Consider the following 26,102-nt stretch of genomic DNA (forward strand, 5'->3'; position numbering starts at 1 on the left):
TTTAATCTGTCTGTGAAATAATGCCTACTAACTTCAAGTGCTGTATCCTATAATATGTAGCATATGCTTATGGGGGAGTTTTCTCTCTCAACAAACTACCCCTAGTCTATTTTTAAAGTTTTTCCACTAAAAAAGTACAACTTTACTAACTTTCCTTATTTGCTTAAAAAAAAAAAAAAAAAAAACAAACCACTATCAATTCTGATGGAAGTGACAATCTTCAGCAATGAGAATCCAAATCAGTTCCAATTGATCAGTAATGAACAGAACCAGCTACACCCAGCGAAAGTACACTGGGAAATGAATGTGGACTATAACATAGCATTTACACTATTTCTGTTATTGTTTACTTGCATTTTTGTTTTTCTTCCCAGGTTATTTTTACCTTTCTAAATCTGATTTTTCTGGTGTAGCAAAGCAACAATATAAATATGGATACATATATTGTATTTAAGATATGCTTTAACATATTTAACATGTATGGGACTACCTGTCATCTAGGGGAGGGGGTAAAGGGAAGGAGGGGAAAAGTTGGAACAGAAGTTTTTGCAAAGGTCAGTGTTGAAAAATTACCCATGCATATATTTTGTCAATAAAAAGTTATAATTAAAAAAAAAATCCACTATTTTAAAAAAATGACTTAATTATGCATAGGATGTGACCAGATTATCTTGAAAATATTCCTCTACTAGTAAGAAGGCTTTGTTTTTAATTCCTGGAATGATCAAAATTGAATATTAGTGCATTTAAACATGCTTTTGTGTTTTTGTAGTCATTATGGCATTTTTTGATATTTATGGTGCCATCCTATTTAAAGGATCATAATAATTTCCAAAAGTAAATATATTAGAGATTTCTTCAGTAAGATCATATATGGATGAACTTGAGGATCTCTGGGGTCCCTTTCATCTTTAGATTTGAGATCTGATAAATGCAGGCAGAGAAGGAACAGGTCATAGAATGGGAAAAGTGTTAAATTTTTGGTTAGAGCTTGGGTCTTGGTCTTGTTTCTTTATAATATGGGATAATTCTGTTACTGGGCCAAATAAGGGACTACATAAATCATCTCTCTGGTTCCTTCTAGTTCTGCTTCTTTTGAATCTACATCATTAAAGTTAAATATGAGTCCAAAAAGAGAAAGGGGAACATAGTACAAAAGGAGAAGAGGGGAAGAAAGATGCCAGTCTGGAGCTGGACTCAGAAAAATTGATTCTATACAGATGTTACCAGTGAGGAAGGGCAGTTGATGTTAAAGCAACTTGGAAAAGGAAAGTGAAAAGGACTCTTTTTCCCCTTGACTCTTTTTCCATCTTCAAGTAGGTGGTGGTGAAAGCCTAAGAGGGAGGCTGAGAAACTTTGTGGTACCTGCTCAGACCCCAGGAATCACTGAGCCAGCATCTAGTATCCTGATCTGGCTCTTCCTGGGATGAAACTAGAGGCAGAACCATGTTCTTTCCCAGAAGTTACATCCTTTTATACTGAGAAGGAAACTTGTAGACAGGATAAGTGCTTCATTGAGCCCTTGGAGAAAAAGTCCTAATCAGCAATGATTTAGTTCTGGTGGATGATAAATTCTCTTTCCATCAGGAGCCCCTTCCTTATAAGGGTTCCATGGGAGAAGTTTTGATGATCTCCCTCTCCCCCTCTCCTTCCTCACTGCCTCCCCTTCTTTCTATTTCTGTCTGTCTGTCTGTCTGTCTCTTTCTCTCTCTCTCTCTCTCTCTCTGTCTGTCTCTGTCTCTGTCTCTCTCTCTCTCTCTCTCTCACACACACACACCACACACACACACACACACACACACCCACACACACACACACACACACACACACACACACGTCCATTTCTGTCCTTTCCTTTTCCTGGCCAGCCCAAGCTTCTAATACAAACTAATATAAACATTTATAAAGAGTCTAGAAAATTGGCACAGTGACAAAAGATGGAAATAAGCATCATTGGAAACACATACATATTCACTTGATGTTCCAATTATATGGTAAAGCAATTTGAGGTTGTAGTAAGAAAGTGATTAAAATGTCTATTTCCTTTGCTCCAAATTTCTCATGTCTCAAGATAGCCAATAAAACACATGGACCCAAATAATTTTGTTTGTAGGAAAAAAAACCTATCACCGCAAAATGGAATTAGGAGGAGCTTATAAACTAGGGAACAACTGAACAAATGATACTACATGAATGTAGTGAAATATTACTATGCTATAAGAAACAACAAATATGAAGAAGTCAGAGAAGTATTAGAAGACATATGAATGGACACAGGCAAAAGCAAGCAGATCAGGAAAGCAGTATAATTGATGGCTACAATAAGGTCGATGGAAAGAACAACAACAAAACCCCCAAATCCACATGGAATTATAATGGCCAAGCTTGGCCTACAAAAGAGTTGAAAATCTATATCTCCCTTCCTTGCTGGAAGATAGAGGTGGACCATGGATGTGGAATGTTGTATATGCTCATTAGGCATGGCTGCCATATTGTCTAGTTTTGCTGAACTGCCTTTTTTCTGATTTTTTAAAAATCTTTGGCTGATTAAAGGAGGGAGATATTCAGAAATGCATCTGATGTGAAAACAGAAAGTGTCTGTAAAAATAAGAAAATTTAAAATTAATTTTTAAGGAGCCCTTTATGAAATGCAAAAATCTGATGAAGATGTTGTCCTTGTCCTCATGATCCATGACACACAGAGAATTAATTATAACATCGAGGGCCATCTCCAGTTGCCCTGATCTTGCCACTGGACCCGGGTGACTCCAGAGGAAAGAGTGAGGCTGGTCATTTTACACAACCATCTCTCTTTAAATTCAACTCACTTGCAATTCTAGACGTCACTTTCCCAATGTCATGGTTTTCTTTGAGAATAAAGGACAAACAATAATAATTGTGTAAGTGCTTTAAAAGATCAAATCATGTGTTCTGGAAAAACCAAGTGTGAAATGAAGAAAAGGATTAGAAAAAGCTTCCTAAAAGAAGTAGCAAGATTTCACAAAGTGGGAATAGAAAGAAGGGAGGGAACAAGCATTTTATTAAATGCTACATGTGCTGAGCACTTGACAAATATGATCTCATTTGATCCTTGCAACAACCCTGAGGAGATAGGTGCTGTTATTATCACCATTTTACAGATGAGAAAATTGAGGCAGCCAGAGGTTCCAGTGATTTGCCTCAGTCAGTTAAGTGTCTTGATTGAGGTCTCCTTTCTCCAGGCCCTGCATTCTATCTACTGTACCACCTACCTGCCCTCAAAGAAAGACCATTCTGGGCATAGTAGATATGCAAGTGCACCTGAATAGAGTCAGGAAGAAGCGGGCGTGAGGCTTAGTTCTATTGGCACTTAGTTTTTGAAGGAAAATCGTGTGAGAATGAAACTAAGAAGGTAGAATGGTGCCAGGCTGTGGAGGCCCTCAGATTTACAGCTTGAAAGTTTGTTCTTTTCTCATTAGAAAGTAGGGAGCCTTGGACAGTTATTGAGCAGAATAGGAAAATTATAGCCAGGACGGATTTATGGTGGGATGGAGGAAACAAAAGGGTAGCTGGAGTAATAGAACAGAAGGGGTGGATCTGGATCTGGATCTGGGAGAGACCTCAGACTACCTAATTCAACCCCTTTTCTTTACAGGTTTAAGACACTGTTGAAGGTGTGTTTTTTCCCAACAGGTAAAATAACTTGCCTTAAATCACACAATTAATAAATAGCTGAGACAGAATTTGAACCCAGGTCTTCTAACTCAATCTGGTCTCTTCCCATAGTACCACACTTGCCTCCATGGATTAAGGAGCATGTGCCTAGAAGGAAGGCAAGGATCCCAGCATTAGGCCCCATCCTCTATGCTTTGTGGTCCCAGGTCATCTGTGGCTGTTGGATGACCGTGTGCTTTGCTTTTGCTTCCAGGAAAAGAGGAATCCCACTTCCTGCTGACACAGTGGAGGAACTCCGAAACATCATTGGCATGGACCATCCCCTAAGCCTCCCTGAGTTCTTGAAGAAGTTTGAGTACTACATGCCAGCCATTGCGTGAGTTGCCTGGGCCCCCAGTCCCCCATGAGAATGAGGGGCTCATAAAATGCAGGAGGTGGCCAACAGTCTAATCTTGTCTTATGGCCAAGAAGAGTCCAATTTACAGTTTGGATTCATGCACGTCTTTAAAACTCACAAAATATTTTCAGAGTCATGCATTTAGGTCATCTTCTCAGCATTCCTGAGGGAGGGAGAATCAATGTAAGTATTCAGATTTTGTGGAAGATCAGAAAAGTCAGATGATTTGCCCAAACACTCAGTCACAGATTATTTCTACTTTATCTGTTGCCATCTTAATTAATTAATTGTTCATTAAAGCCTGCTATGTTGCAGGGCTTGTAAGGAGCACTTTGGGGGATAGAAAATGGGAAAAAACCCAATCCTCTGCAAACACATAGGAAATGAGTGACACAAGAATTAAGTAAATTGTGGGGGAAATATTCTAATTTAGAGAAAGGTTCTGTTGTTTTGGAGTAGCCAGGGAAGACATAAGGATTATTGAGCCCAATTATGGGGCTGTTTTGGGTTTGGAAAGGGAATGAGGTACAGAGGCCTCTAGGACTATCATTGGAGTCCAGCTCCTCATTTTATAGGTAGGGAAAGTGAGGTCCACTTGGAGGAAGTGACTTATCCACAATTGTACAAATGTACAAATCCAGAATTTGAACGTAGGTTCTTTGATTAAACCAAGGTTCTTTGTACCACACCAGTAAGAAAAGCAGAGTGGAGGAGCCTTGAATCCCACTGCCCAACAGCCACATCTACAGGCACCTTTTATTTTCTGGACAATTTAATCATTTTATTAACAAGTTCAGCAGGTCATTAATGAAAGTAGGGTCCTTTGTCCATCTCACTTAGGCCTAGAGCTCCCATGGTGGTGGGTTCATAGTTTGTATGCCCTTCAAAGAGGAGGTGTTCCTGAGAGATGCTTAATCACCTCTGATTGGTTAGTATATTGGGAGGTGGGCTACCTTGGGGTATGGGACTTAGATCACTCAAATCTTGGTCAAAGATATATTAATTTCCATATCAATGGTCTTGATAATAGAATCAACATTTCCCCCAGATCTGTCAGAGCAAACACAACAGCAGGAGGAATACATCCATTAGCCCAAACTTAGAATTTTTTTTTACTGATTAGATCTTGGCCTGGATAAATCTTAAAGATTTATCTTACAGAGATAAATGGTTTATTTCTGGATGGCCTGGACTTTATCCTTCCTGGAAACCTCTCAAGCTCTGTGTCCCCTCTGGTCTGTCCCTCTCCCTGTCCCTTCCTCTACCTTCACATAGGGGAATAAATAGGTTCCTGGTTTGCTTCAATTGTTGTCTGCCCCTGAGAGTTTTTCAGGAAGAAGATTGTGGGGTGTGTCCATGAAACTGCTGTCTGTCTCTCTCTGTCTCTTTCTGAATTTTTCTGTCTGTTTCTCCATCTTTGTTTCTCTCTGTCTCTGTTTCTCTGTGTCTGTCCTTTTCTGTCTGTCTGTCTCTTTGTCTCTCGTTTCTCTCTATTTCTGTGTCTCTGTCTCTAGCTCTCTGTCTTTTTGTTTTTCTATGTCTCTCTCTGTCTCTGTCTTTGTCTCTGCCTTTGGCTGTCTCCGTCTATATCTTTCTGTCTGTTTCTCCATCTTTGTTTCTCTGCCTCTGTTTCTGTGTCTGTGTCTGTCCTTTTCTGTCTCTGTCTCTTTGTCTTTCTTATTTCTCTCTGTTTCTGTGTCTCTGTCTCTCTCTTGCTGTCTCTCTGTGTCTTTTTGTCTCTGTGTGTGTCTCTGTGTCTCTGTCTCTCTCTTGCTGTCTCTCTGTGTCTTTTTGTCTCTGTGTGTGTCTCTGTGTCTCTGTCTCTCATCTCTGTATCTCTCTTTCTCTGTCTCTCTATCTGTGTCTCTCTGTCTCTATATCTTTCAGTCTGTATCTCCGTCATTGTTTCTCTCTGTGTCTGTCTGTCCTTTTCTGTCTCTCTGTCTGTTTTTTTGTCTGTCTTTCTCTGTGTCTCTCTCTTTGTATCTTTGTCTTTCTCTCTGTCTCTCTCTGTCTCTCTGTCTCTCTCTGTCTCTCTCTGTCTCTCTGTTTCTCTCTCTCTCTCTCTCTCTGTCTGTCTGTTTCTCTGTCTCTCTCTCTCTGTCTCTTTCTGTTTCTCTGTTTCTGTCTCTCTGCCTCTTTCTCTCTCTCTGTGTCTCTCTCTTTCTTTGTCTCTCTGCCTTTCTCTCTATCTCTCTCTCTCTCTCTCTCTCTCTCTCTCTCTCTCTCTCTCACACACACACACACACACACACACACACACACACACAAGGACACAAATATGTGCTCTCATATTCTTTTGCTTACTTATATACATGTGGGCAGTCAGAAGGCAGCACAGTGGATAGAATGCTGAACCTGGAATCAAGAAGATCATCTTCCTGTGTTTATATCTAGCATCAGACAATTACTAAGCTGTGTCCTGGGCAAGGCACTTAAGCCCTGTTTTCTTCAGTTTCCTGGTAATGTCCTGGAGTATCTCTGGACGAGCCTTGATCTTAGTGGAGAAGTGATGAAGGCAGGAGAGCCACCAGGAGGATCTCTGTTTCTGTCTCTTTCTGTGTCTCCTTTGAGTCAGAGTCTGAGATCAGGCTTGAGCTTGAGCTCTCAGCCCTTAAATACATCATTACATCACACTAAGTATATGTGAACTAGAGAACCATTATCTCATCAATCACACTGAGTAAATACCCTGCTGTAAGTATCCTTGCTTCAAGTATAACTTTCATAGAATTCCCCCATTATCTGTCCTCCTCTGCATTCCTCATCTGTAAAATAATCTGGAGAAGAACGAGCAAACTGCTTCAGTATCTTTACCAAGAAAACCCCGTGACTTCCTTCCCTGCCCTCTCCTCCCCTTCTTGCCTCCAGGGATGGAGTTGTTTTGAACCCTGCCTTTCTCTCATCTTCAACCTTACAGGGGTGACCGGGAGGCCATCAAACGCGTGGCCTATGAGTTTGTGGAGATGAAAGCCAAGGAAGGTGTTGTGTACGTGGAGGTGAGGTATAGCCCCCACCTGCTGGCCAACTCCAAGGTGGAACCCATTCCCTGGAATCAGGCTGAGTAAGTGCATGGGGAGGGACCAGGGTTATGTGTGGGGCCTGAGGCCTGGGCCTGGTCAAGCTAGAGTTCTGAATGATCTGGAAGATAAACTCTTAGAGTGGGGAAAGAACTCAGATATGATCTAGTTTGGGCCCCTGACTTTACAGAGGAGAAAACTGAGAAAGTGACTTATCTAAAGGTCACATTGGTTGGTGGTCTCCCTCCGTTCTCAAAGAGGACCAGAAAGGACCAGACTTTAACCATGTAGTTAAAGTCAAGCTACAATCTGATTGTGGCTGATGAGTGCTCTGCCACAGGTTGGACACCAATAGTCCATAAAAACGTTTTGGGTAGCCTCTTTAATTTTGCACATCTTACATTTCTTCTGAGCTATTCTGTTTTGCTCATAGAGCACAGCACCTTCTCTGATGAGGGCACTCCATGCTGGCTGGTCCTATGCTAGGATCTCCCATGTCTTATAACCGATTCTAAAGTTCTTAGGAGAGACCTTGAGAGAATCCTTATATTGCTTTTTCTGACTACCTTGTGTGCCTTGTCCTGTGTGAGTTTTCCATAAAATCATTCTTTTGGAAAGCATACATTTGGTATTTGAACAATGTGGCCAACTCAATGGAGTTTTGAGGTCACAGTGAGCAGAGTCAGGACTTGAACTTGGGCTTCCTGATCCTAGGCTGGGACTCTTTCCCCAAACCAGCGTCACCTGCCCTGATCTACTAATATTATTTTTTAAAACGAATTTTCGTTCATATCTTTTGTTGTTCTTATACCATCTAAATTTCTCCCTGTCCCATTCCCTCCCCAGAAATATCTCAAGTCCCTTAGTTTCCCATGTGGTATCAATTTAGCTACTTTTCTCCAAAAACAAGAGATGGGAGGAGGGGATATAGACCCAGTTGGAGGCAGAAATCTTGTTCCTTAATCTCTGTCTTCTAATGCCAAGAAAAATACCAGTGACCCCCATTAGCCTAGCAAAAACCAAACAAACTCCCTCTCTCCTGTGCTTAGCTTTGGCCCAGCCATTAGCTGGATTTTCTATCTTAGTGGGACCTCCAGGCTGAGGGGCTGGCTTCTTTTCCTGCCTGGTAAACTCACTTCCATTTTTGGAATCTCTCTTTCCATATAGGGGCGACCTCACCCCTGATGAAGTCGTGTCTCTCGTCAACCAGGGCTTGCAGGAGGGCGAGCGAGACTTTCACGTCAAAGTCAGGTCTATTCTATGCTGCATGCGCCACATGCCAAGTAATGTATTATGGTCCCTCTCTTTACCTCCTCTGGCTTGCCCCTATCTAATTCATCCCTTCCTCCTTCCCTCCCTTCCTTCCTTCCTCTCTCCCTTCTTATCCCCTCTAACTCATTTACCTCTTCTTCCCTTCTTTCTTCTCCATCCTTTTTTCTCTCTAAGGACCACTGGACCTTTGCAGCTGAGACTGCCAACAAGTGTTGTCTCCCGTATAAGAACATGAGTAACTTGAGAACACATCCACCTTTTCTATTTGTATCCTTAGCATTTAGCACAGTTCTTGGCACAGAGTATGTGTTGAGAAAATACTTTTTAATTCGTCCATCCCCTCCATCTATCTACCCTGCTCATTTCTCCCTCCCTCACTTCCTTCCATTCTTCATCCCTCTGCTTCCCTTCCCACTTGTGTTCTCACTCCCTCTTCCTCTCTTTCTCCCCCTTTTGGTAGTTCCCATTCTATTCACCTTTCCTTACTTCCTAGGAGCACTAGCCTTAACACAGGGAACAGGGACTAGGAAGAGAGTTTGTGCCTGTGCTCTTTTCTGCACTGGCTTGTCTCCTTCACTTATACACCTATCCTTGTGCTGTTAGCTAGTGCCTTTCATCTTCTGTGCCTTACCTCTGTCTCCCTCAAACCAGGAAGGGCTTCTCACATTTGGAAGAAGAGCAGGAGATGGGAAACTGGCTGGGTGGTTCCCTCCTTTGTCTTTTTAGGGTCTAAGGTTGCCAGCGCTAGAGTTAAGCTGGGTGGCAGCTTGCAGGCTTGACATAGATGAGCCAGGAAAAGGAAGGGAGGGGGCTTCTGCCAATCTCACCATCTGTCAGAAAGATTTTCAAATTCTAATCTTTTTTTTTCATATTAAAATGTTTTTCTTTAACTAGTTCTTTTTCTTCTCCAAAAAAGCCTCTTCTGGAGCTGCCACAAAGGGCAGATGTCTATTTGGATTATAAGTTAAAGAGAGATTTAGGAAAATCCAGGAATCCATATGGCTTAGTGAGGACGCAACATGATATAGGGAATAACATATCTTTGGTATCAAAAGACCCAAGTTCAGATCCCTAGCTTTGCTGTAGACTTTATATATATATATATGTGTGTGTGTGTGTGTGTATGTATGTATGTATCTGTGAGCACATCTCTAAGCACATCTCTACCTGAATGTCACATGGTCTCTAAAGGTCTTGGGGTTCAGCCGGAGAGGGGGTGTTGCTTCACCCTAAGGTAGCTACCCGTCTGGGGTAATTCTCATTTATAATAGCTCAGCTGCCAGTCCTGCCAACTGCTGATGGCCAGCAGAGATAGCAGCACTTAGGGATGTCGTGACAGCGAAGCTTGATGCCTTCTGAGACTAGTCTATTGAGCCCCAAGTCTCCTTGAAAAAAGGGTTCAGGGCTTTTCCTGGCTGCCCCTTTCAGAGAGGATGGGTCTATTGCAAAGAGTCAGGAAGTTCTTGCTGCCTTGCTCTGAGCAGTGTTGGATGTGGATATAGGTTTCCAAAGCCCTCAAGCTCCCTGGCCAGAAGCTTCCAAGTATGGTGGGGATTCCTTGTTCTAGGTCTTACTAGCACTGCTTTACTGAAGTTAAGGTCAGGGCCCCTCTCAGGAATCTCTGATACTCTGGTTTTGGGCTACATGCTCCAACAGGGTTTAATTTGTCCGGCCTCGTGGTCATAATTACTATTTTTTTTTTTTTTTTTGGAGAGTAGGAGAACGGTTGTGAGGCAATCAGGATTAAGTGACTTGCCCAAGATTTTATAAATAGTAAGATTCCGAGACTGGATTCAAACTTGGTCCTCATGACTCCAGAACAGGTGCTCTACCCACTGTACCACCTAGCTGCCCCTCAGAATCAGATTATGAGTTATATATAAATTAGAAGGGACCTTAGAGATCATCCAGTCCTGCTCCCATTTTATAGATGAGGAGACTGAGTCTCAGTCTCAGTGAGAAAATGACCCACTCAGGTCTTTGAGTTCCAACCATGAACTATTGTTTTCTACCATCCCACAAACTGGTAATGGGCTTTTGTTTCCTCAATTCTGCTGAAAGCAAAAAATGTACCCACAGATTACAGAGCTGTCCTGGTTCTTTAAATGTAAATTCATAGACCTCTGAATTTGGTGCTGTCAGCACCATGTAGGATCAAGCTGGGGTGAATTAGAGGAAGTGGGCACATTTGACCTAGAGAAAACCTAGGGAACTAATTGATAGTCATCTCCAAAATGGGTGAGGGACTGGAAGGGAGATCAGACTTGTTTTGCTTAGGTCAAAAAAGCAGAATAAAGAGAAGTAACTGCAAGTTGCAGAAAGGCATGTTTTCACTCAATATAAGGGGGAAAAAACCCCAATAATGAAATCTGTTCCAAAGTGGAATGGGATATCCTGGAAGGAAGTGAATTCTCTTTTCTTTTTTTTTTTTTTTTTTTTTTTTTTAAATTTTTTTTTATTATATATATATATATATATATATATATATATATATATATATATATATATATATATATATATATATTTATAATATTATCCCTTGTATTCATTTTTCCAAATTACCCCCCCTCCCTCTATTCCCTCCCCCCGACGACAGGCAATACCATACATTTTACATGTGTTACAATATAGTCTAGGTACAATACATGTGTGCGAATATCATTTTCTTGTTGCACAATAAACATTAGAATCCGAAGGTACATGCAACCTGGGCAGACAGATATTAGTGCTAACAATTTTCATTCCCCTCCCAGTGTTCCTTCTCTGGGTGTAGTTGTTTCTGTCCATCATTGATCAACTGGAAGTGAGTTGGATCTTCTTTATGTTGAAGATTTCCACTTCCATCAGAATACATCCTCATACAGTATTGTTGTTGAAGTGTACAGTGATCTTCTGGTTCTGCTCATTTCACTCAGCATCAGTTGATTTAAGTCTCTCCAACCCTCTCTGTATTCCTCCTGCTGGTCATTTCTTACCGAGCAATAATATTCCATAACCTTCATATACCACAATTTACCCAAGTGAATTCTCTTTTCTTTTTGGGGTGGGGGGAGGCAATCAAGGGTTAAATAACTTGACCAGATATAAGTGACTAAGGCAAGATTTGAACTCGGGTTCTTCTGACTCTCCACTGTGCCTCTGGCTGCCTCTGGGTTCTCTATTGCAGACAGTTGAGGAGAGGCCAGATGGGTACATTCCTGTGACCTCAGAGATCCTGCAGTGCTAAGAGGGTGTGGTTTGGGGATATTCTTTCCTGCTCTGTGCTGCTTATGGACAGAAATGGGAGTGGGCAGCATGAAATGTCTGATTACAGGCCTATCATGATTGTTTTATGTCCTGTGGTTGGGACTAATTTTATACTCCACTGACCACTACATTCTGGTACTCTGCAGACAGAGACCTCATTAACCTTGGAAGATGTGTTTCTCAGACCCTGAGGTATGTCTCTAATCAAGCCGATGGGAGATGGACACAAACGGTGGTTTCTTCTTATATACTAGTATTATATCAGTATAATATGTAATATTATACTACTATATATACTATTAATATTATAATTAATTATTATCAATAATTAATATATTTATTAATGGTTACATATATAATTAATTACAATATGTAATTAATATAATAATATATATTATAGTAGTATGTATACTAGTATACTATAGTATATAGTATTGTATACTATATACTATATATAAGTATGCACGTATATACTAGTGTTAACTGCCTGTCTTGCCTACAGCCCAATTCCTTTCAAGTTCACCGGCCCCCATGACACATGGTTTGGGTCTTGCCTACAGATTGGTCCCCTGAGGTGGTAGAGCTCTGTAAGAAGTATCGCCATCAGACCGTGGTGGCCATGGACCTGGCTGGAGATGAGACCATCGAGGACAGTAGCCTCTTTCCTGGGCATGTTGAAGCCTACAAAGTAAGTGCTGATGGGTAGTGGGGGAGGATGGCAATGGTTTACACATAATGAACCAGTCTTGCTTCTCAGCCAAGAGACACCTAAGCAGTTAAGAGCTTAGCTTCTTAGGAGCCATTTACTCCTAGCTTCTTAAACTGTGGCTTGCAACCCCATATGGGATCGTGTAACTGAATATAGGAGTCATGAAATTAGAATATATTATCAGCAAATGTTTAATGTGCATACCTGTTTTATATACCTGTAAAAGTTTCTCAGGCAAAAACGGGTCACCAGTGGAAAAAGTTAAAGCAGCCTTGATTTAGAGAATATGAATATATGTAGGTTGGGAAGGTGGGATTTAATGTTATGGTAGAATAAATCCTGCTCCCTCTTGAGAGACCCTGGGGTGCCATCCTGGCTCTACCAGTGAATTACTTTGTGACCTGGAAGTCAATTTTGCTTGCTGGACTTCAGATCACTCCTCTTGAGAGTGAAGGTGGCCTCTAAGGTCCCTTCCATCTCTCCTGTTCTATCCTAATTTCTCCATTCCCTCATTTTCCCAAGGATTCTGGCTCTCCACGTTCTCTCTTCCTCACTCCAAGCAGATCAGTTCCTCCTGTATTAGGAATTATTGCAGGAGAAAGAATCTGCTGTCATGCAGTGGAAGACTGGTTACAGGTCATTGTGGCTCTCTGGAGGTCTCCATCACATGTAACTCCTTGGAGCTGAGAGGCCCTTGGAGAAGGGTACGATAGTTTCTCTTAGTCCCTTACAGACTGAACTCTCTCCTTCTCTTGCTGTGCCTTTACAGGAGGCTGTGAAAAGTGGCATTCATCGGACTGTTCATGCTGGAGAAGTGGGGCCTCCCAGCGTTGTTCAGCAGGTGAGGCTAGGAGTCGGGCAGAGAGGCTGGGGGTGTGTCCGTGTCTGGGCCCTGCTCTCACTGCTGCCCTCCCTCCCCTGCAGGCAGTGGATGTTCTCCATGCTGAGAGGATAGGCCATGGCTACCACACTTTGGAAGATGCCACCCTGTATAATAATCTGCTGGGAAAGAACATGCACTTTGAGGTGAGTCGGTTGGCTAGGTGAAGCCTTCTAGTATACATTTGGGGATGCTCTTGGTGCACTGCATCCTCATTTCTCCCATCATGGGGCAAAGGAAACCTAAGGAGGGCTCCCCCCCGCCAGTCCTGGGACAAATGACAAGCTGTGGAGCATCCACAGAAAAAGACACCAGATTTGGAGACAGAAACTGTGTTTGAATTCTGACTTTGCTACTTCCTCACTGGCTGAGGAAGTCATTTTATTGGTTCTAGATATTTAGAACTAAAAGACGTTAAGAGATCATTTGGGCTAACTATCTCCTTTTACAGATGGGCAAATATTAGTTCTATGTTGTACTCATACAAAAAGCAGAGGAATCAGGATTTGAACTCACGCCTTTGGGCTCTGAAGTCCATTTTATTCTACTACACTGTCTCCTTGGACTTCATTTCCTTTGCCTGTAAAATGAAGGGGTTGGATTAAATGACGTCTTGTTCTCTCTCACTCTTCAAGTTATCTTTTCCCACCCAGGTATGCCCCTGGTCGAGCTATCTCACAGGAGCCTGGAAAGAAGGCACTGAGCACGCAGTCATACGGTGAGCTGGCCTTCTTCCCGCCCTGCCGGGACCCTTGGGGAAGCATGGAATGTCTGGTCTAGGACGGCTACGCTGAGGTCGGGACCAGCTTAGCCCCTAGCTGACGCTTACCTGCTGGCAGTCTGCAGGCCAGTGGCACCTCACCAGCCGTGGAAGGCTCACCTCTCAATCCATGGGGTCAATAGGATATGTCTGCCTTGCCTATAGCCTGATTCCTCTCAGGTTCGATGGGTTCCATTGACACGTGCAGCCTCCTTCCCACACCATGTGTCCATCAACCATCCTGGAGGCGCCCTAAGAACTGGGCGTGGCAGGGGACACTGACCCGCTCACTTGTAATACACATTATATGGTAGCTCGGGATTTGCTCGGCACTAGATGTCATATTCTACAGAATATATGTTTGGGACATGTTTGTAGTCATGCATGGGATGGCCTCAGAAATGCCTTCAGGTGCCAGGGTGGAAGTGGCAGGTGGATGGGTGAGTGCTACGTCCCTCAGGGCATGTTCCTCAGGGCTAGGGAAGAGGTAGCCATTGCAAAGGCCCGTTTTCTAGCAGGGATTCACCCGGGGTGTCCTTTTCCTCATCTCTCCTCTCCAGGTTTAAAAATGATAAGGCTAACTATTCGCTCAACACAGATGACCCCCTCATCTTCAAGTCTACCATTGACACAGATTACCGCATGGTAAAAATGCAAATGAACTTCACTGAGGAGGAGTTTATAAGACTGGTGAGTATGGGGAGAATCACTGAGAAAGGTGGTGAACCAGGTCCTCCCTCAACCCCAGGAGGTCTAAGGGCCGCTATTTGCTTCTTCACATTAGAAAAGGGTCTTTCTTACCCAGTTCTCTCTTAGGGAAAGCCCACCTCTGTAGAGAGCCAGAAGTCTGGAGAAGAATACTTGAAGCAAGGTGTTAACTCAGTGGAATTGATGAGATGATGGTTCTCTAGTTCACATATATACTTAGTACTTAGTATGGTGATGTAATGGTTCTCTAATTCACACAAACTCACTATGCTGTAATGATGTAATTGTAATAAAGTATGTAAGGCCTGAGAAGGCCTGGAAACGATTCATTCCATTTTTGACCATCCTCCTGGTGGCTCTCCTGCCTCCGGCATTCCTCCACTAAGATCAAGGCTGGGCCAGAATAAAGACTCTAGGCTCTATTCCTGACCTGACCATCCTCGTGGTGTCTATCTTGCTGAGACCACGGCCCATCCAAAGGACCTCCAGACCCAGTAGCCCAGATCTCCAATAGCCCAAACATTACACACCTCGAGCAACTCCTCTAGGTTGGACTAGTGTCCCATCTATAGATAACATTTGGTATACCAAAGACAGAGGGATTCAGAGACCCTGCCATCATCAACCTATCTGATATACAAGCCCCTTACCCTCTTCTTGGCTCGCACCAAGCTTCTCTATATATTTCTGGAGCAGAACGTGATGAAAATACCCTGGACCAGGAAGTGACATGCAAGCTAGTTCCCCATTGATATTGCTAACTGTGCAACTTTATACTCATCACTCTGCTACTTAGTTAGCCCTTCCCTACATAAAATGAGGGCACTTGGACTGTTTGGTGTTTAAAAGTGTTAATTCTGACCCTATTGGCCACATTGGTTCTTCCAGAATATCAATGCAGCCAAGTCCAGTTTCCTTCCAAACAATGAGAAAGAGGAACTCCTTGCCCAACTGCGCGAGGCCTATCAGATAGAAGTCTAAAGGTAGGTGTGTTCCCTGGCTTTCAGGCCACTGTGTCTGCTTTGAGAATACTCAGAAACTCCCCTAGAGTCCCATGTTCTTTCCCTAAGAAAAGCTCTGTCAGGGAAAACCATGTGTTCTGTGAGCATGATTCCCTCCCCTGGGAAAGTACAGTATCTCTAGGTGAGCTAAAGTGAATACTCTAGGTGAAGCTAAAGAAATTCAGAAATAGATTCAGGGCCTCATAACCTTAGCGTGTCCCCTAAAGGGGAAAGAGAGTCTGCTCTGAGCCCAATATAGGTCCGGGATTCCAGCGTATGTGGGGGTATAATTGGGACTCAAAGAGCATGGTTATCTCTGTTAAATTTGGGAGAAAATTTGAGATGTAATTCAAGTTCCCCCCCTCCCAGTTTTATAGATGAGGAAGCCAAGGCCTAAAGAGAAATGGCTTTTAACCAAGCAATACCCATTGAAGTGCCTATCACGTGCCAGGCTCTGTGCCAAGCACTAGTCTGTGTAAGACCACCTAGGTGGTATGCAGCAGGTATAGGCTACAAATCCAGGTCCTGGGTTAGTGACAAAGACTCCTAATTCTGGCTTCTTTGGATCCATTCACAGCGCTGGAGCGATGATGCATCCAACAGGACAGAACAAGAAAAACCCCAGAAGGCCTCAGTAATCACCATGTACTCAGGAACCAGATTCAAACTCCTTAGGGTGGGGGCACTACACCTTTTCTGTTTTCTTTCATAGAACAATCAAATTAACATGATCAACTCTTTTCCTGCTGTACACACAGCCAGCTGTACATTAAAATACCTCAATGCAGAAACACCGATCTCAATGACTGCTCACTATCTGTTAGACTCAGGGATTCTGCACATATATCATTTTAAAATCACTTTGCTCACATGACCAACTGTCAGAGGCCACTTCTGAGGCACCTCTGAAGGAGAGATCCTGTAGGGCTGCTGGGCACCGTGGGGGGGGGGGGATGACACAGAGGGAGGTGCTCCATCAATAAATTAACAAATTCATTTTTTGTACTGCAAAGTTCACCCCAGATTGAAATGCGTCAATAGTTACTTTGGGGAGGGAGGACACGGCTGTGCTGACACAACCTGGATTATCCCCTGAAAGGCCTCAGGGGAGGCTGGTGCTGGCCCAATGGGCCTCAACTCCACCAACCTGGGCCACACCATCAGCTAGTCTTCAGTGGGCGGCTGCGGTGCTGGGGGCCAGCAGCATCACCCTCCCTCAGTGACCCCTTGGCTTTCTGAGGGGTTGAGGAGTGTGGGAGGGGTGAGGGAGGAGAGTCTGGGTCTGGGTTTCCTTTGCTTGGAAGCAGGCAAGGAAAGGAGGGCAAGGAAGAAGTCTGCCCAATCTCGTGTTTGACAGTGGCCAAGCACTTTCCCATCTGCTGTCTATAAGACAGCTCTGATTTGTGAGAGAGGGAGAAAAGGGAGGGAATAAGCATTTATATAGCGCTTCCTAAGTGCCAGGTACTAGGCCAAGAGCTTCCCAAATAATTATTCCATCCTCACAACTCTGGGAGATGGTGATTTATGATCCCCCTTTTACAGATGATCTAATTGAAACAGGCGGAGGTCACACAGCTAGCTAAATGTCTGAGGCCAGATTTCAACTCAAGAATTCTTAACTTCAGGCCTAGCACTCCATCTGCTGGGCCACCAGCTGCCACCTGTGCTGTGAGAAAGGGCTCAACTGGGAATCAAGTGACCTGGGCTTGAACTAACCTCTGAGTGGCACATCAGGACTGAAACCCAGAGCTCTTCGGATCCAGGACTCTGCAAGCTCAATGTCCCTCCCACTATTCCAAGCTCATTGTCCCTCCCGCTACTCCAAGCTTAGTGTCCTTCCCACTAAGGGGGGACTTCTAACAATGGGACTTTTCACATATTCTCAGCCATTCTAAATTCCACTGGAGTTCAAGGGGTCAGAGCTAAAGATTCTGTGAGGAATGGATCTCAGGGCAATTCAACATAGAAGTAATATTTAATATTTCAGGAAAAAAAAGAAAAATCAACCACACAAAAGGTATGAATTTATTTTCCAAGTGGTAAGCATCAAGTATCTTTATAGAAAGGAGACACAATTTAGTAAAATTGGGAAACAAAATGATTCCCTTAAGAATGGGTTTGGAAGAGTTTGGGAATCATTGTCTCTGAGCAACACAGGTCAAAGAGTTAAAAAATTAAAATATTCCCCTGTTTCCTTACCCCTCCCCCCCATGGGAAAAAAGGCAGATCTCCACTGGTTTTTTTCCCCCTTCTTAGTTGTTCCCACCTCCCCTCCCCTCCAAAAAACAAAAACAAAACGTGGATAATATTTAAAGTCAAAGTTTAAAAAGAATAAAAAGGAACTAATCCAGATGGGTTGGGAAGAATCTCTCCCTTGATCCTGAGGGTCAGAGATGAAGCAATCAACAGCCCTGAGGACAGGGTACTCCTTAAGGTCAGTAACCAGGTTTCATTCATCTTTTTGCTTCCTTCAGAGCCCTGCACAGAGTAGGCACTCAGGAAATTTAATGAAGTGAATTGAGAGGTTCAATGTAAGGGTTGATGATGTTTCCTCTAAGAGGAACTAGGAAGACACCTGGCTTCTAGCTGTCCTCAGAGGAAGGGAGCAGGTGGTACCCTCCCCAATCCTACCCCACAGGTATAAACCAAATAAATAATGTTTGTAATTGACAAAGACAATAAGACAAATGGGCTTGGAAGAAGTAAAGGTTCATGGTAAGCAAAACCACAAGGTTTCCCTAGGCTGGGGTAGAGCTCTTAAGGCACCTCTGGAGGCTAGCCTCAGTCTGAGGTCCCCATAGAAGGGCAAACCTGCCTTGAGCACAGACTTCCTCTGGGGAAGGGAGAGAGGATGAGAGAAAAAGTAGTGTTTGGGGAGGTCCACATGGCTTCATTGTGCTCAGAAGGGTTACTGTAGGGGAGGGAAGTGGTCCTCAGGGAGGATGCTGTCAAGTTTGTCTCTTGGGAAGCATGGGCTGGTTGCTTCTTCCTTCATCCACTGAACAAAGGGAATGGGATGGGAGTAGCTCTCAGGATGTGGTAGTCCCCTCATTCCCCTCAGGCGTGTTACCAGCTTCCTTGTCTGATGTGTTTCTCTCTTCCTGCCCTTCTGAAAAAAAGAGAAAGAAAAGGATGCACAATATTCCTAAGTTAATCCAATCAGCAAGTCATTTCCCCCCTTTACAAACCTCCATTTCCTACTCTAAAATGAGAAGGCTGGTCTAGAATAGGACTCCTTTCACTTTTTCCACTTGCTATTTTTCATGGGAGAAACTTAAGAAGTTAGGGTCTAGATAACTTCTTAAGATTTCTTCTCCTATCAATACTATGTGCTATAAAGTGACATTTACGGTCTAAAGTTAGCTTCCAGTTCTAGTGTTTATATTCTTTATTCAAAGGTTCCACGTAAATCTAGCCTTCTATGTTTTGAGGCGCCTTCCAGTTCTAATGCACTGTGTTCTAAGGTCGCTTCTGGGTGTCCAATTTAATGCCTCAAAGGTTCTCTTCTGTCATCCAGATAGTACTTGCCTGCTCCTTCAAGTGCCAGCTCCCCCATGTTCCCTGTCAGTTTCCTCACACTCACTGCCGCAGAATCATCCTGGATGTCAGGGACAGCATTCCTACGACCCGTTCTGTCACAGGAGATGAAGTCTGTATATGAGGACTCAACCTCCATCATGCCTCTTGCATTGCTGAGCAAGGCTGTGAAGAGGGGAAAGTAGGCAAGAAGCATTCTTAGTCTGCTGATGACAACTCTTCAGGGGAGCACACAAGTTAGTTTTCTTGAGTTTAGGTCCTTTGGACTATGAACAATTATTCAAATAGCATGTAATAAAATAACCACTGCTTGGTTTCAGAAGGAATAATTAGAACTATTAGGAAGGAAGTTAAAAGGAGAGATATTTCAGCTGAATATCATGACCTTCCCAATAGCTAAAGCTTTTGGAGTGAAGTGCCGAGTTGTCAGGAGATAAGAAGTCCACCATAATATGCAAAAGCTTGAAGGGAGTGTCATGGAGATAGATTCATAATTCAGGTGGATGTTGGCACTGCAGCCCATAGAAGTCCCAGCTCTGCAGATCCTATGGTTTGACTGTATATAAGTGCTATATATGAAAAAAAAAACTTTAAATTAAAGATGCAGTCTGTTCACACCCATTAAATGGATGTTCCCCAACAGCCTATTCTCAACCTTTTTCTCCATGTGCTGTTAGCACACAGTTTCAACTATTACCTCTAGAAAGCTATATCTCTACCCCTGATTTATTTTCTAAAATGAATAATCAAGGAGAGTGATCTCATTCCTTACCCAGGCAAATGCCTCCACCTGCACAAAGGAGTATATTTGAGAAACGTTGAATGGGTAAAATCAACAGACCTTGGCAACACCTCGGATAGGGAGTATGAGAAGGTGAGAGCTAGTGAGGAGTCCAGGAAGATTCCTAGATTGTGAGCCCGAGGTATTGGAGGATGGTGTTGTCCCTGCCAGTACTACAGAAGGCAGGAGAAAATTTGAAGGAAAAAAGACTAAGTTTACTTTGGGATGTACATCTATAGGACATCTGATTTGAGATGTCTAAAATGTAGATCAGCAGAGACGTTAAGTCAGAACAGGTAGATTTGGGAATCATTAGCACAGAGATAATTAAATCCCTGGGGCTGATGATATATCATATAGAGGGCCAAACAGAAGCCTGCCTATGAGACACAGTTAAGAGAGCCCAGTTAAGAGACTGAGGAGTGATCCGACAGATAAGAGGAAAACCAGGAGAGAGTGGTGACAGGAAAACCGAGAGAAAAGAGAGTATCACAGAGGAATGTGATCACTAATGTCAAAGGCTGCAGAAAGGTCAAGAAGGACGAAGACTCAGAAAAGACCATTAGATTTGACAATCAAGAGAATATTAATACAATTGAAGAGAGCCTTTTCAGTTGAATGATGAGTCTAGATGTTAGGTTAAGAAGACAATGTAATATCTACCTATGGTAGATGGCCTGAAGCACCATCTTCCCTCCATAACACTCCCTAGTTCACTATGTTGGAAAGCTCAGCTCTCCACTAAATTAATGTGGATTCCACCTCCACAGCATCTGTTGCCTCTGTCCTGTCTCGTGCTACCACTCCAGTGCTTCCTCAGCTACTCACCTAAGCTATTGGAATATCCCATCCATCTCCTCAACTCATCCCTTTTTCATGCTCAATAAATTTGTGATGAATATCTGTTGAATTGAGAAATTGCTAAATATTCTTCCCACAGATCTTGTCAACAGATGTAATGGGAAGAAGACTGGACTTTGAGTCAAGAGACCTGAATTTGAGTCCTGGCTCAAATCTGAGGCAAGCCACTTTAGTTTTCTCATTTATGAAATGAGAACAGTAATTGTGTTCTCTGTCAATCTCTGTCAATCCATTATTAAACATTTGTTGAGCATCTAATATGTTTCAGTAATTGTGCTAAATGTTGGCAATACAAAGAAAGGCAAAATGCCCCTGCTCTCAAATGAACTCACAGTGTATGCAGAAGATATAAACAACTATGAACCAACAGCTCAGACAGGATAAACTGAAAATAACCAATAGGAAAGGTCCTAGAATTAAAAGGAGCTGGAAAAGGGTTTCTATAGAAGGTGGGGATTTTAGCTGAGACCTAAAGGGAGCCAGGAGTGAGAACATCCCAGGCCAGGGGAGATAGCCATTAACAAATAGAAGAGATGGAACAAATAGGGAGATGGAAGGTCTTGTTTGAGGACCAGCAAGGAAGCCAGGGAGAAGAGTAAGAATATTGAAAAGGGAGGAGGAGCCAGGCTCTATAGAGCTTTTTATATCAAACTGAGGATTTTGTGTTTGAATTCTAGAGTTATAAGTAGCCACTAGATTTTACTGCATAGAGAGTGACATGGTCAGATCTGTATTTTGAGAAGATTGCTGTAACAGTTGAGTAGATGAAAGACTGTAGTGAGGAAAGACAGACATGGAGATCACCAGCTGCTGCTAGTCCAGCTAGTGGGGCTGGTCCAGGCTGGTGGCATTGTCAGAGAAGGGAAGATATACTTGCGATGTTATGAGGCTAGAAATAATAGGACTTAGCAATTGATAAGGGAGGGGAGGAAGAGTGAGGGATCAAGGATGACCCCTAGGTTGGGAGCCTAGAGAATGGTGGTAAGAAAAGGTAAGATAGCTAGAAAAAACATGAATTCTATTTTGAACATGCTGAGTTTAAGATGTCCTACATCTTAATGTTCTATAGAATATCCAGTTCAAGATGTCCAATAGGCTTGGTCAAACTTGGCTTTAGAGAGATCAATATGAGGAGCAGCTGGGTGGTGCAGTGGATAAAGAACTGGCTCTGCAGTCAGGAGATCCTGAGTTCACTTGAATTCAGACGCTTGATGCTAACCCTAACCTCTACTGTCATGCCAACCCCCCCCAAAAAAAAAACAAAGAAACAAAAAACCTAACATTTCACTTTTGATTGTATGTGTATAATCTATATCAGATTGCTTGCTCTCTTGGGAAAGGAAAGGGGAGAAAGAAAAGGAGAGGGAAAAAAATTAGGAACTCATTTTCTAAAAATGAATGTTTAAAACTATATATGTAATCGAAAAAAACATACTGCTCCATTAGATTTGGTAATTAAGAGATTAATGGTAACCTTGGAGTTTCAGGTGAATGATAAACTCAGAAGTCAGGCTGTAGAAAGTTAAGAGAGGAGTAGAAATGAAGGAGAGGTATCAATTGTAGACAGTCTTTTCAAGGAATTTATTTACTAAAGGGAGAAGATATATGGAATTATAGCTGGGGAGAGAAAATGGATACATCAAGTGAGGAGCTTTTGAGGATGAGGAAATCCTGGACATATTTGTATTCAATAGAGATTAAAAATAAGTGAGAAAGTGGGAATGATTTGAGATTGAAATCTACTAAAGAATATGAAATGGGATGTGATCACTATATAGATTTGTGTTTATCTTGGCAAGGAAAAGGGCTGTCTCTTTGCAGGAGTGGAGGTGGAAAAAGTGGCAAATGGAATCTGGAAGATTTGAGCATGAGGTAGAGGGGAGAAAAGATTACTCTTGGCAAATAAGTCTTTTTTTTTTTTTCCAGTAAAATATGAGGCAAGATTCTCAGCTGAGAGGGTGGGGGAAAGGGATAGTTTTGGAAGGTTTGAAGAGGAATGAAAAGGTTTGGAATAGCCACTCTGAAATGTAAGACTTCAGTTTGGGAAGTAGAAAAAGATTGCTTTGTTGCACTGAAGACCCAGTTGGGATTATATAACATAAATCCAATAGACTAAATTAGCATGGTTTCATGATTTACTCCAGCTTTGTTAAGCAACATGTATAGGAGCAAAGGCAGCAGACTGGTGGGAGGGATCCAAAGCTGAATCTTGGCAGAACAAAATCAATGATATAAAGGATCAAGGAACTCAAGAGAAGAAGAAGAGGTAGAATTGAACTGGTTCATCAAGGGGATCAAGATATGAAAGGGAAGAAGAGTGCAGCCAGCATAGGAGTGATTGCCTGTGAAAGAAAGAAATAAGAGGCTGAGTGACTGGACGTTATAATGAGGAAGAACAACAGAATTTGAAGTTAAAAGACCAAAGGTAGAATGAACAGATTGTAAAATTTCTGAGTTCATGACCATAGAGGCTCATGTGGGCAATGACAACTTCAGGGATATGATGATTTTGGTTAATAGCTGCAGTGAGGTGAAGTAGGTCATGAAGAAATAAATAAATGAATTAGAAGGATAGAGTGCCTGAGGAGCATCAATATATACAAAGCCCCCTAGTATAAAGACAAGATTTGGAGAAGAATTCTGTCTGTGATTCAGACATTGAACTCATTAAGACAATAGCTACAAGAATTTTGATTTAGGGCAGATACAGTGAGTGAAGGGAGAGCAGTTGCTGAATGGCAGTGGTAGAAGGTGAGCCTGGAAGCAGCAACAAAGATCCTACTTCTTTTACCTGGCTCATGTCTGTGAATAAGCTTGTTATTATAAAGCAAATGTACAAAAATATAATGTTAGCTATTTATTCGGTCCTCAATTTGTGGTTCAGACAGCAAGGAAATTCCTATAGGAACGTGGAAGAAGGAGAGCCTGGACAATTAGCTGAACAATTCAAGGAAAGCTCATAAAGGGAAAACAATTTGCCGAAGATCACTAAGATGAAAACTCAAAATTTTCAGGCTCGTTCCTGCTTCATTGTCTAAAGATTTGCTCCTAGTTGTAGCAATGTCATTAGGAGTTTTTCTGGAGGACCTAAAACTCCATCAGAGGCAATGCTCACAATGTACCAGCAGATGGTGCTCTTTATATAATTTCCCATACAATTAAGATGCCACAACCCGTTTCACTGTCAGTTTCACTGATATATTTTAAATATAAAATAATTTTTATTATATATATTATTAAATATATATTTATATAAATAAAATATATTAAATATTTTTTAAACAAACAAATAAAAAAATAAATCACAAAACAAGGACAAATGAGCTGCAGCTTTAGGAGCTTTAAGGATCACAGGTCATAAGATCTCAGACTACATGAATCCAAACTCCTCCTTTTACAGATAAGGAAACTGAAGTACAGAAAGGTTGAATCTTCTGGGGTGGATCACATTGCAAAGCAAGTGTCTGAAGTTGGATTAGAATTCTGATCTTCCCAAATCCAAATGTAGCTTAGCTGCTTCTTAGAATCACAGCAGCCTGCATTTAGAAAGCACTCTCTTTTTCTTTTTCTTTTACTGAGGCAATTGGGGTTAAGTGACTTGCCCAGGCTCACACAGCTAGGAAGTGTTAAGTGTCTGAGACCAAATTTGAACTCTGGTCTTCCTGACTTTCAGGGCTGGTTCTCTATCCACTGAGCCACCTAGCTGCTCCGCATTTTATTTTTTATAAAGTTTTTCATAGAGGATGTCCCCAAAATCTGAGTGCAATAATAAGCTTTAATAGCCTTAAAACTGCACCAAAATTTTGGGCACATCTTATATGTAGTTTGAGCTCAACAATAGCAGCTATATGCTTGCTGGAGAGAATATGATTGTCCCCATTTTGTAGAAAGTTAAACTAAAATTCAAAGATTAAGATGACTTTCAAAGTCCAGGTAAGTGACAAATCCAGGGCCCCTAGGTTTTTTATAGAGAGCTAGGTTTAGGAGAACAGGCACAAAGGACACAGAAAATATTTTATTTTCAAGAAAATCAAGGCTTCATGATAACGTCTAAGTAATTCTGCGATCTTAAAAGTTGCCAACCCAAGAAACTGTAAACTGAGTGTTTGCCCATCAATGGGAGAGTGGTTGAATAAGTTATGGTATATGAATATTATGGAATATTATTGTTCTGTAAGAACAGTGATCAATTCTGATATGGATCTCTTCAGCTATGAGATGATTCAAACCAGTTCCACTTGTTAAGTGATGAAGAGAGTCAGCTACACCCAGAGAGAACTATGGGAACTGAGGGTGGACCACAACACAGCATTCTCACTCATTCTGTTGTTTGTTTGCATTTTGTTTTCTTTCTCAATTTTTTTTCCTTCTTTATCCGATTTTTCTTGTACAGCAAGTTAACTGTATAAATATGTATATATGATTTAACATATATTTTAACATGTATTGGACTACTTGCCCTCTTGGAGGGGGGTGAGGGGAATGAGGGGTTAATTTGGAACAGAAGATTTTGCAAGAGTCAATGCTGAAAAATTACACAGGCATACGTTTTGTAAATAAAAAGCTTTAATAAAAAAAAATTAAGTTGCCAACTTTTAAGAGTGGCTGATAAGCTCTGGAAGTTTATCAATTCATTTCATTTGAGTAAATATTTACAAAATACCCGTTCTATGCAAGGCACTCTGCTACAAGCCTAATTTACTTCAGTAAGCCTAGTTTCCTTTAGTAGTAAGATAGAAAGGCTAGTATAAAAATGTTAAAAGTAAATTTTAAATTAAAATTTAAGACAAATACAGTCTTGATGATGTTCTGCATTTATCATTCAAGGACCAGTCAGGTTCCCTCTGATGAGGCTCATCAACAGAAATTTGGGAAGTCGATGATAAATGCTTTGGCCACAGCAGCACTGAAGGGCATCTGCCTCAGTGGGAAGTGCTGGGCACACTGTATTGGAGGAAAGAACACTCCTATTTAGGAAACCATAGCTTTACTGTAATGAGTAGTGTATGTGATAGGGGGCAGCACTTTCCCAGGATGGCAAAGGATCCAACACAGAGGAGATCCTGCAGAAGTACTTTTAGATTGATTTCTAGACAAATTCCAGTAAAGAAAGAGCACTAAAATAGAAATTATGACCCCTTGCCTTTTCCTAAGTTTTAGATGAGACACACTTTTCTCCAAGTCCCAATTTCTCAAGTTATAAAATAAGGGAGTTGAAGTAGATGATCTCCAAAGTCCCCTTTCACCTATCTTTCAGAGTTATTATGAGGACCAAC

The 26,102-nt window shown here is 42.0% G+C and overlaps 2 protein-coding genes across 5 annotated transcripts in view; one reads left to right on the forward strand and one right to left on the reverse strand.

Moving 5' to 3' along the window:
• The window catches only part of ADA (adenosine deaminase), a 30,027-nt gene extending 13,589 nt beyond the window's left edge, over positions 1-16,438 (forward strand). The window contains exons 3-12 of the mRNA XM_074288514.1: positions 3,908-4,030; positions 6,972-7,115; positions 8,239-8,354; positions 12,150-12,277; positions 13,068-13,139; positions 13,223-13,324; positions 13,832-13,896; positions 14,499-14,628; positions 15,535-15,629; positions 16,225-16,438. Of these exons, the coding sequence (XP_074144615.1) occupies positions 3,908-4,030; positions 6,972-7,115; positions 8,239-8,354; positions 12,150-12,277; positions 13,068-13,139; positions 13,223-13,324; positions 13,832-13,896; positions 14,499-14,628; positions 15,535-15,627 (973 nt within the window). The 3' untranslated portion in view covers positions 15,628-15,629; positions 16,225-16,438. The remainder of the gene's footprint in view (positions 1-3,907; positions 4,031-6,971; positions 7,116-8,238; positions 8,355-12,149; positions 12,278-13,067; positions 13,140-13,222; positions 13,325-13,831; positions 13,897-14,498; positions 14,629-15,534; positions 15,630-16,224) is intronic.
• Positions 16,439-17,654: 1,216 nt separating this feature from the next.
• PKIG (cAMP-dependent protein kinase inhibitor gamma) overlaps positions 17,655-26,102 on the reverse strand; it is an 88,866-nt gene continuing 80,418 nt past the window's right edge. For all 4 annotated transcript variants that reach the window (XM_074288517.1, XM_074288515.1, XM_074288518.1 and 1 more), the window contains 2 exons: positions 19,176-19,349; positions 17,655-18,756 (listed from right to left, as the gene is read on the reverse strand). In XM_074288517.1, the coding sequence (XP_074144618.1) occupies positions 18,677-18,756; positions 19,176-19,326 (231 nt within the window). In that variant the 5' untranslated portion in view covers positions 19,327-19,349 and the 3' untranslated portion in view covers positions 17,655-18,676. The remainder of the gene's footprint in view (positions 18,757-19,175; positions 19,350-26,102) is intronic.

Source organism: Sminthopsis crassicaudata, chromosome 2 (genome assembly GCF_048593235.1).
Source record: "Sminthopsis crassicaudata isolate SCR6 chromosome 2, ASM4859323v1, whole genome shotgun sequence".
Classification (NCBI taxonomy): Eukaryota; Metazoa; Chordata; class Mammalia; order Dasyuromorphia; family Dasyuridae; genus Sminthopsis; species Sminthopsis crassicaudata.